General features: G+C 43.0%; 1 protein-coding gene across 2 annotated transcripts in view; it reads left to right on the forward strand.

Annotated features, from left to right (window-relative positions):
- Positions 1-11479, forward strand: part of RALGAPB (Ral GTPase activating protein non-catalytic subunit beta) — an 81310-nt gene extending 69831 nt beyond the window's left edge. For both annotated transcript variants that reach the window (XM_066585832.1, XM_066585833.1), the window contains exons 19-30: positions 1143-1330; positions 1465-1571; positions 3954-4106; positions 5155-5364; positions 5503-5661; positions 5790-5952; positions 7182-7304; positions 7413-7546; positions 7951-8059; positions 8307-8382; positions 8464-8612; positions 8954-11479. In XM_066585832.1, the coding sequence (XP_066441929.1) occupies positions 1143-1330; positions 1465-1571; positions 3954-4106; positions 5155-5364; positions 5503-5661; positions 5790-5952; positions 7182-7304; positions 7413-7546; positions 7951-8059; positions 8307-8382; positions 8464-8612; positions 8954-9147 (1765 nt within the window). In that variant the 3' untranslated portion in view covers positions 9148-11479. The remainder of the gene's footprint in view (positions 1-1142; positions 1331-1464; positions 1572-3953; positions 4107-5154; positions 5365-5502; positions 5662-5789; positions 5953-7181; positions 7305-7412; positions 7547-7950; positions 8060-8306; positions 8383-8463; positions 8613-8953) is intronic.
- Positions 11480-11681: the final 202 nt, after the last annotated feature.

Genomic DNA, 11681 nt, shown 5'->3' on the forward strand with positions numbered 1-11681 from the left:
GAAAATCACTGCTGGGATTTATTTTTACAGCATTTAGTTTATATAGGTACTAGAGATGAGCGAGCATGCTCGGGTAAGGAAATTACTCGAGTGAGCATCGGCATTTTCAAGTAAATGCCTGCTCGTCCGAAAGGATTCGGGGGCGACGGGGAGAGAGAGGGAGATCTCTTCCCCGCCGCCCCCTGAATCTTTTTGCACGAGTAGGCAGTTACTCGAATATGCCGATGCTCACTCGAGTAATTTCCTTAACCGAGCATGCTCGCTCATCTCTAAGAGGTACTATTTTGAGGTATATAAAACTTCTTGACTTTTTTTTTTTTTTTTTTGTTCCTGCTTTGGAGAAAGCAAGATGAACAGAAAATAAGCTATTTTGGATTTTTTTTTTTTTTACAAAATGTAACTGCTGAATAAATGTAATCTATTATATTATGAGATGTTATTGCTGTGGGGATACTGATTATATCAGTTTTTAATTTTTTATGAAATTAAAAGCTTCTGTAAGGGGAAAAAACTTTTTTTAAAATTTCTATAAAATCATTTAGATGCTGTGATCAGCAATGTGTAGAGGAGTGACTAGATGAGCAAGTTCTTATCTTTTCACTCCTAATTCTTTGCTGTGGAAAAGACCCCCATATGTGACAATGAGGGAGCAGATATGCTCTCTGATGGGGGTTAATAACATGAAGAATCCCTTCCCTAGGACAGGGGAAGAGACAGGAGAATCCTAGATCTTCTCTACTGCCTGTTTGCTGTCCTCCCCATCAGCTGTAAATTCTAGATTATCTGCCCCACTTCAAACAGCTGTAACTCCGATTCTATTGGTGCTATGGATAAGCTTCTGGTGTTTTTGAAGATATAGTGAAGTGATCCCAAGAGTATATCAATGGTGCTAATCTAACCGGCGCTGCAGCTGTTTGATGTAAAATGAGCTCTGTTTGTCCAAAACTGTAATGTCCTTTTCCTGTAGAACGAACACAGCTTATCCTAAACTGTAGGGGGGTAACATCCACACAGAAGTACTGTTTATAACTAGTAGCAGACTTTACTTTGCTTTTCTTGCCTTATGAAAGCACTGAATGAGTTATAAACTGTTAAATGAACGGAAGATATTTACTTGGGCTTCTATGTTTCTTTTCTTCAAGTATTATGCAGCTGCTTGGAGCATTCCCACCCCCGAGCGGCCCAGCGTCACCATGCAGTCTAGTGAATGAAACAACGCTGATCACTTACTCTCGACTGCCTACTGTCAGCAAGTTCAGTTTTCGTTACTTCGTGCTAGATAACAGTGTCATACTGGCCATGCTGGAGCAGCCGCTTGGAAATGAGCAGAGTAAGGAATATTTCCTGTGTCTATTGGTTGGGGTTCTAGCCCGGCTAGAACCCAGACTATCTCACTTGCATTCTACACACAAAAACCATACAGCTCCAAGTATACCAAAACTTACAAGAAAGTTTTATCCTTAGGTAATCCAAGTCCGTCCATCACTGTATTAATCCGAGGCATGTCCGGTCGGCACGCATGGGCCATGCAGCTCTGCCACCTACCACGAGTAGCAAGAGCCAATCAAAGGGTGAGTATTTGCAAACCGTATTCAGAAATTGCATTATTTGACTGTAGTGTTTATATAGGCAGATTGAAAAACGCTGACGTGTCAAGTATATTAGCTTTGTCATCAATAAGCAATTCTGGGCTTCACGTATATAAAAGGGTCAGGTGAAAAGTTGCTAATAGCACTTTTTCTTTGACCCATATTTTATAAGTGAGAACCATGTCCATGTTAGGAGGGTATCTCATTGCTCTACCTGTTGGAATGCACTAAATGACTAACCATATATAGACAGTGCTTTTTATCAATGGGCTTATCCATGTCATCTACAACTGCTAACAGACACATGAAAGAAACTTTGTCCTGCAGTCGATGTACTCAGAACACATCAGCAATAGAAGTGCTGCAAAAGTTGCCAAACACTAGTAGAATGGCAGCGTCATAGGACGGAGAACGATCTGGAGCATCTGACGGGACAGATCTTGGGTTCGTGAAAAATAAGTAGAACACTTCTGCCTCAGTATCAAGAATGCACCAACATTAATCACAGACATCCAACAGAAGATCACACTGTCATGTGTGGCTGATCCTAGAAGCAAGCATCGGGTGGCACGATAACTATGCAGCATACCTTGCGTTGGCTGAGGTTCAATGGCCAAAGACGATCAAGGGTGCCCCTTATAAGCCCACATCATCACTATCGATGCCTTGCGTGGGTCCATGAAAGACGTCAATGGACCTTAGACACATGGCTGAAGGTCCTCTGTAGTGAAGTCCCTTTTCCTGCTGAACCACAGGGATGGCTGGGTCTGCATCTGGCATAAAGCCATACCCCATGGGTGCACTGTTTGCGTTCAACAGGCCAGTGCTGGTGGTGATATGGTCTGGGGAGCATTTTTTCTGACTTGGCCTTGAACTATTTGTCATTATACCATAATCATTGAATGGTGAATGCTACAGGGACCCGTTAGCTGACATCTGTACTCGTATCTTCAGGAAGTCTTCCCCAACCACCGTGCCATCTTTTAACAGGATATCACTCCGTGTCATTGAGCTAGGCTCACTATGAAGTGGTTGGAGGAACATGACGATTAATTCTCCATGCTTTGCCCAACAATTTACTTGACTGTAACCCCATTGAACATATATTGGGCTGTGAATGCTGATTCTATTTATCTGCAAAATGTGCACCAACTGACGAAGCTGCTGCAGCGGGCTATGGGTCGAATTGAAGAAATCTGATTCCAAACTGTATATATTTGTTCATTAGACCCAATGGCCCTCTTAACAGACTAAAGGCTCTGTATTAGTAGCAAAGATCTTAAAATGAGTGAAATGCTATTTATTAGAAACACAGCTGGTACGCCTATCTATTCAATTTAACAATTGTCCATTGACCATTACTAAGTTATAGAGACCGCTACTGCAGATGGGTCATAATGGGACACAATGGCTGCTATTAAAATGTCACCTACGCAGCCCCGCCTGCCAGGTTTCACTGCTACTGCAGCCTCACCAGAGGGTCGGGCTGGTGGGTATGGAGGATGTTCGCCACCTTGTGGGATCTGTCCCCTGCCATCCGAAAGATGTGATCTCCTAGAAAGGTGGACCAACCCGTTACTGAGTAGGTGTTCCTCAGGCTAATTTCACACATGTGAAGGTGATATCTCGCTTGCCACCGTGCGATGTCCCCACGGGTGCAAGGCTACTTCCCGCATCACTTCAGGGAAGTAGCGATCCTAAAAACCATGGCGGGCGATCACTAAGCGTTTCCCATTGTTTTCAATGGGAAACATCGCACTTGCGTGCGTCTTGCATATGCCGTGCGATGTTTCGCCTGCCCCATTACAAACAATGGGGGACGCCTTCTGAGGCATTTCGTAAGGAACGCCCAAAGTTGCGACATAATGCAACTGTTTGTTTCCCCCCGTGATGTTGGAAAAGGATCGCTCCTCTGTATGACCCCGTTCATCGTTTTGCCTGGACTTCATAATTCCATTAAAGGGGAAACTCCTCAAGAGAAGTTGTCTCATCAGAGATGGTTACTTTCAAAAAGCGACCGCCAGGGCAATCTGCTGATCACCTAGACCGGTGTTTCCCAACTCCAGTTCTCAGGACCCCCTACAGGTCATGTTTTCAGGATTCCCTCAGTGTTGCACAGGTGATGGAAGTATTGTCGGTGTCTCAGACATTGCACAGGTGGTGTTACTATAGGATATCCTGAAAACATGACCTGCTGGGGATCCCGAGGACTGGAGTTGAGAAACACTGACCGATAGGTCCTGATCCCAACACTCAGCCAGTCAGCTGTTTCCCTGCAGTTGCAGGGCTTAAAAGGGGTCTGTAATCTGTACCGTGAATTATACTGTAGGGAACAAGTTATTAAGCTCTGCCTTCTATTTACAGATGTTCATTCCTGAAGCCCGGCCGGAGCCCAAGAATGATGTGGGCATTAAGTACAATGTAAAGCATCGTCCATTTCCTGAAGAGGTGGATAAGATCCCTTTTGTTAAGGCAGATCTTAGTATTCCCGACTTGCATGAAATTGTTACAGAAGAGGTAAGGCTGCTTTTTTTGATGGGCGATATTCTGCTGCAGCGCAAAATCTGAGACTAGTTCTCTTTAGGCTGCATGCACATGGCTGTACTATGGCTCCGTACAACCTCTGGATTGTATGAAGCTCTTATAGGGCATCCATTGGATTCTGTGGGTCCATACTTGTGGCACAATAGGCCTCAGGCATGCATATTTTCTGTCTAATTTTTTTATAGGGTCAGCATAAATCCCATTGATTTGCATTGGGGTATTCAGGCCTACAGTTTTTACGCACCAAAAAAATCTGAATGTCCTATGTTTGGTTTGTATCACAGAACAAAATCAACAAAGTCTATGGGATTATTTAATAACTCAGCAGATTTCCGGTCGCTCGTGTATTCGCATATTGGCAGGAGACAGTGGATAAAAAAAATAGTAACCGCAGTTGGGCATTCATGCTTTTTTTTTTTTTTCTGTTTGTTTTATATTGTGCTCGTGCTAGACTTAGTGATTACAGGTGCATCACATGCATAAAAATGCATACGTACCAAGAACATACTAAATGTGCACATACACACGCAGTGAAAATCGTATGATCACACACCAAAATTGCATACGCAATGGCATGCGAGTGTGATGCATTTTTTTTCTCACACCCGCATAGGAAATAATAGGCAATTCTTGAACAAGATTTTCTGATTTCAAACTATTGGTCTTAGAGAACAATCACTTGTGTATAAACCTAGTGAAATCCATAGGTTCTTTTCCTGTGCTAGTTCCGTGCATCTCAGAATCAGATAAAACTCGCATAGGAAAATCATGTGCTTACACCGTAAGGGTTGCATCTAGAGTAGATTACCCCTTTATAGATGGTGTTACGAAGAGCACGGTTTGGCGCACAGAGCATCCCTTCAGCTACATAATATGTGACTCTCGTCATGTGCATGAGACTTTGGGGAAAAGTCCTATTAATGGGATTAGTAGGGCTTGTGTTTTCCCCCTTGATGGAAGACTTTAAAGAGTCAAAGTCAAATTGATTTATAAAGATTTCCATAATGTTTTATTTTCCAAGTTGGAGTTGAGGCATGAAAAACTGAAACATGGAATGACCAAACAGATAGCGTATGAGGCGGGGCTAGATCATATGAAGGAGGAGGAGTTTAAGAAGAAAAGTTACCCTGATCCTGTAACGGAGTGTAAGCCGCCTCCTCCAGCGCAGGAATTCCAGACCGCACGACTGCTCCTGTCACATTTTGGGTTCCTCTCTCTTGAAGCACTGAAAGTAAGTGAGAAATATTCAGATATTCATACCAGACTATTTCTCTTAATTTAGCATCTACTTCGATGCTAATAAGGTCTGAGCAGTCTTCATATCCAGCCCTGTATCAATCATAACATTGTAACCTTCGTTTTTCTGCAGGAGCCAGTAAATAGCCGTCTACCTCCTCACCTTATTGCACTTGACTCTCACATCCCTGGATTCTTTGATGATATTGGATACTTGGATTTGCTTCCCTGTCGTCCTTTTGATACAGTTTTCATTTTCTACATGAAGGCTGGCCAAAAAACTAGTCAGGAGGTAAGAGGGCACACATTATCCCGCACAGTCCCATGGTATAAGGCAGTATCGGCTCATTTCTATGAACATATTGGTCTGTTGGATTGCAGTTTAGCAATTCTGCTCTTTGGTGGCTTTATATTTTTTAGATCCTGAAGAATGTAGAGGCTTCTAGTAATGTTCAGCCGCACTTCTTGGAATTTCTGCTGTCCCTGGGCTGGCCTGTGGATGTCGGGACTCACCCAGGTTGGACGGGGCACGTGTCCACAAGTTGGTCAATTAACTGCATTGGAGAGAATGAACAAGGTCATGGTATGTTTGAAATCACTTGGTGAGATCAGGGTCCTCCTAGTTAGATGTCCATGAATTTTCTGTATTCACTGATGCAGGTCGTCCTATATAGTAAATCTATATAAGTAATACTCTCCTTACTAATCCCTCATCGGTCCAAATCTGACATTTTCTGTTGTTCCCTGATGGTCTCTTTACACCCGTGTTCCTGTTGACATGGACATGTGACAGCTGCAGCCAATCACTGATGACAGCAATGCCTTGTTACAGCAGTTCCATGTCAGCAAGAATCAGGATGGCCAGAAAAGGTGATAAATGTCTGCTCTCGGAGACCCCTACTGATCATCAGCAGACTTTTGTGTCCCCCTTTCCTCTTCGCTGCACCCCTTGCAGAGGGAAGACCCTTGAATGGAGCGGTGGCGGAGCATGTATGTTGCTACTCCCTTCAGATTTTATGGGAAACCTAAAGGGAAGTGGAGTACGGGACTTTGACTATATCAGTCAGTCCTATAGAGTTGAGTGGATGCATGCTTGGCCACCACTTTGAATTCCATCTTACTGTGAGGGGTGCAGTCAGAAGGAAAGGGGGGGGATATTGGATCTCATGATTGCAGTGGGACCCCCACCGATCAGACCGTTCTGCACATGTTACGCCTAAAATGGGGGGGGGACTTGGATGTTAAAGGGGTTGTCCCGTGCCGAAACGGGTTTTTTTTTTTTTTAACCACGGCCATTACATGCAGCAAACTCAACTGAACTTGTTCTCCCTGTACAAGGGTTTCATTGGAGACAGTAGCGTCTAGATTGTTAAGGTGAGCAGTATGGGATTGCAAGACTTGAAAATACGGATGTGGCTTTACTTTAGACTAGCATCCGTCTCCTCTCAATGTCTCTCATAGAACTCTGGATGTTGGGTCATATGGAGTTGTTTTGAATGGTCCTCTTTAGAGAGCTACTTGGTGTTGAGGTTCATCGCCCTCGGAGGCTATTGCTGTGGAACTTTATGGAAATATAATTGACAATAAGCAAATGGTCAACTTGTATTATAGCTCCATGTGGAGGAGGGGCCTTATTTGTCCCCGAACAAGGTATTGAATGGCAGATATACTTTGGTAAGTCTTTGGGAAAGCTTTTCCTTCATTGTTCTGTGTGGGATTCACATACTAGACTCCAAAAACAGCATTGTATCCAATTAGAACTGTATCACACACCTCTGAATAGGGCCTGATTTCCCATTTTTCTTTTTTTAGAAGAAATAGTGACAGCTGAGGACACCGGAGGAAGCATATTTAACGGGGAGAAGAAAGTCCTGTATTATGCAGATGCCTTGACCGAAATTGCTTTTGTTGTACCATCAGCAGTGGAGGCGCAGAGTAAGTTCTGATGCTTTGTGTTGGTGATGCTGCTGCACCACATTGAATTTCCCAAAAGGATCCTCAATGACATATCATTAACTTTACCATTGTTCTTCCTCCTGACAGCAGATACTTCAGAAAGTAATGTATCTGAGCAGGAAAGTGACTCCAACATGGATCTTCTGCCAGGACTGTTAAAGCAGCCTCTAACGTTGGAACTGTTTCCTAACCACACAGAAAGTTTGAACTCTACACAAAGGGTGAGATTACATTGTAGAACAGAAAGGGTGCATACACATGTTAGCAGATTTTGCTGCGATCCATAGTAATATAGTATGTTATGCTGAAAAATGACAATGTCCATCTTATTATTTGCCTCTGCTATTGAGTAAGCAGTAGCAGAATATGGACTACTGCATAACAAAGATGGGCTTGGTTTACAGCTGATACAGGGGGGTTTTAATGCATAATCCACATTAACCACGAGCGCTGTTGGTACAATTGATTCATACTACCAGCACTTTTGCTCCAGCACCACAGAGTGGACAAGCTGGTTGGAGCAAGAGGAACTAGGTTACCTGTTACTTCATGGTCTTTAGCGTTATTGGGGACATTAGATGTAGGAAACTGGTTTATAAAGTGTTGGATCGTTCTGTTTTTGCAGCTCAGTCCCACGTCCAGGACAAGGAAGACTCCACATGGGCGAACAGTTCCCCCACTGGGGCCAGAGACCAAGGTGGCAGTTGTGTGGCTGGAGCAGTACGATGACTTGGGTAGAGTTTTTAGAACTTCTTCCCCTTGGCGTGTCTCTTGTCCATTTCTTCATGCTTTGGCTGCTTATTTCTTTGGCTTTTGCGTACATTTTAGTACTTTCCAGCATATTGTGTGACATATATCTCACTCCCCAATTGTACCAGATATTACTCCATTTGCTTTCATATTAATTCTCCTATCATACCGACAATAAATATCGGTTACTTCTAAATGGCAAGAAATAATGTTGTCCTTTATGCCTTGCAGAGAACTTCCCCCTGTCGGACCTGGCAGCAGAGACCAGCACTGGTATAGAGACGACTACAAACAGCACTTCCATCAGGTAACACATTAACCTGCCAGCAGATTTCTGACCTCTCTCTGAAAGATTGCAGACATGTTCTAGATCTTTCTTCTCCTTCAGGAACAGCACGCCAGAGAAGGAGGTTCCCGTAATATTCATACACCCTCTGTACACAGGCTTGTTCCGTGTGAAAGTACATGGGGCTTCTGGCAAATTCAATATGGTTATCCCGTTGGTAGATGGAATGGTAGTGAGCAGAAGAGCACTCGGTAAGATGATGAAGATCTGTGATTTTATATACTCTGGATATCTACTTTATTAGAGACCCCAATATAGTAGCATGTTGGACCTCCATTAGACTTCACAGCTACTTTCTTCCAAACATAGCATCACCCTTGTCCATAGGGATGTGTGTGGTATTGTAGCTCAGTACCATTGATGTGAATGGGAGCTGAGCTGCAATACCAGACACAACCCACCGATCAGGGTGGCACTGTATTTGGAACAGAGCAGCCATGTTTTTCTTACCCTGGACAATCCTTTTAACTTCACCTCAAATTCTGATAATGTAAAACATAAACAAGAATATTCTTGTCTATTTTATTTTCAGGTTTTCTAGTAAGACAAACTGTCATCAACATCTGCAGAAGAAAGAGGTTGGAAAGTGACTCGTACAACACACCACATGTACGCCGGAAGCAGAAAATCACAGACATAGTAAACAAGTACAGGAACAGACAGCTGGAACCGGAGTTCTACACCTCTCTTTTCCATGAAGTTGGCCTAAAGAGCTGCACTCCTTAAACCAAAAGTCACCCACTCCGTGGTGCCTAGGGGCCAATGACTATGGTAAAAGGGCCACTCTGGCAGTGTCTGAAAACCAAAAAAAAGAGCTGATGCCCTGAACGTGTTCTTGAGGAGGATCCATGACATTGAGGGATTATAGTCAAGGTTGATGCAGGCAAATGATTGTCACCGATCGCCTCTTGTAGATCTGTTATTAAGCTGCACATGGATCCTCAGTGCAAGAAATTGCCGAGACACCAGGCTCCATTGTGTGAGCTCAAAGACTTGAGAGAAGAAGGCTGTGGACAGACCTTCAAGGGTTTAGCCATATAAGTTTATACATCTTACCATCTTGCAGGTGATTGCAGTCTAGTAGCGTGGTCGGAAAGTAAGGAGACCTCTTGTTGAGGTTAGGAGGAAACCTCATAATGTATGCAATCGTTTCTTCGGTTCTTTCAGTCCATTTTATGTTACATCGCCAAAAGCATTAAAGACAGTCATAGACATGTGCGCTCGGACAGTAGGCACCCCGCAGAAAGTGTCTCTGTAATTCCAAACTATCAAATCTATTCTGGCTTGTTGACCTCTTCCATTTTCTAGGGGCTTGTAAAACATTGAATCTCCGTCATGGAGACATAGATGACCATTACTTTGGTTTCAGCATTGTAGGCCATCTCTCAGATTTCCATAGACCTCTAGGCCTACAGAAGCTAGCTGTATTCAATATGGCCATATCTAGTGATCTGGATTAAACCACCACTTTGCTGTATTTTCATGGTCTTTTATGTTCCCATTTACATGTTCTAATACTTCAGTTCAGTCCGTTTAATGAGCATTACTTGTGATCGTTGGCTAGGGAGAGGCAATGTCCTCTATCAAGCCTTAGTTGGGCTATTTTATATGGAAACTGTTTTATTTCCTGCATGAAGGGACTTGTCTATCTGTGTTTATTACTAATAATGAAGCCTTTCTTTAAGGGAGTGAAATCAATAGAAATGGTGATATTTGAGCCATATTTTTTTTTCTCTTATGTTTCGGTGAAAGTTGTTTTTGGCTGGGGACCCAAAATTATCACAGTGGATGATCATTGAAGTAAATGGTCCACCTTTCAACTACATTTTTTTTTTTTCCAAAGCAACCCTCCAGTTAGAGAGGCAGGTCGTTCTATTACCTGCAGCTGTTCCGCTCACCGGCCCTCTGATCCATTGATTCCGGGTCCCATTTTCTGCCGTCTAAGATGGCCTACACCATCTTCAGACTACCTAATGCCTGCAGTGCATTAGTAGTGTCAGACTACCAATGCACTTTTCCTGCTCTCTAATTGGTGAGGGCTGCTCGTGTGATCAGTGCTGACCAATCCGTAGAGCACAGCATGCGTTAGTTGGTTAAAAGATAAGAATGACCATCTTGGACCACCGAAAACTGAGAATAATCAGAGCTTTGGGCCTAAAAACAAGGAAAGTGTCAATTTGGAGCATGAATTTCACTGCAGTTATTTTCTATGTAAAGTAAACCTACTTTTTGAAGATGGCAATAAGAATAGTGACTGTAACCTGATTCCTCCTCCATCCCACGCGTCACCACTGCACATGGTCTATACCATAACCGCCTCTCCACGGCCGTCTGTAACATGAGAGCTCCGTCACGTGGTAAGCAACCAAATCCCCACAGTTACCCAGATAACCTTCACTTCACCAAGGACTCTGAACAGTCCAAGAGGAATGACTACTTTGTGAGTCCGAGGGGCTGGTTCCTCTCCGGTAGTCTAGGATTAAAGCATCTTTTAAATGTACATATGGTTTTTTTTTTTTCTTTTGAAATATTTTGCAAATCTTGTTTTCTTTGATCTATATTATCACTTGAATTGTTGCCTTGGTATGGCTTGTACAGTTTCCTTCTGTCTGAACTCCACGGATCTAATGGGTAATCTGGCTTCCATGTAGCAGATTACAGACGGCGCCCCCTGTTTGCACTCTGAGGCCCATATGTAATGTTTTTTTGTTTTTAATACAACTTTATTTGGGAAAACATTTACTCACTTGGCTTGCACTCGCTGATGCAAAGTGCGTGCACAGTTTTCTGGGTTCTTGTCAGTCATGGACACTGTGGACTTCTTCCCGGTCCGGTATTTTATTCTGTATATAGGGCGTCAGCACAGAGCTGTGGAGTCACTGGAGATAGAAAGGTCGGACTCTGTTTAGTAGATTTCCAGGAACCTTTTTCCTGTTAAGCCACGAAACATGGTTTTTGTTTCTGCCAGTCACCTTTCTCTGAAAGGAATTCACATCTGATATTGAATGTAACACATTTAGTCCAATAAATTTTAAAGGCATTTATTATTTACCGAAAACTCTTGTGTTTTTTACTTTGTCTCGCTTCTTATGGGAATAATATATTTCAGACACGTTACATCACAAAATAGGAGTATACAAAGAGTTATTGTGCTCATACAGGATTGGCTAATACAATAATATGGTAATTCACATGTTAATAAAGTATCAAAAGTGAAAATCTGCAGAGGTATAATCCTATCTGTGAGGGAGCAGCTTATC

Source organism: Eleutherodactylus coqui, chromosome 13 (assembly GCF_035609145.1).
Source record: "Eleutherodactylus coqui strain aEleCoq1 chromosome 13, aEleCoq1.hap1, whole genome shotgun sequence".
Lineage (NCBI taxonomy): Eukaryota > Metazoa > Chordata > Amphibia > Anura > Eleutherodactylidae > Eleutherodactylus > Eleutherodactylus coqui.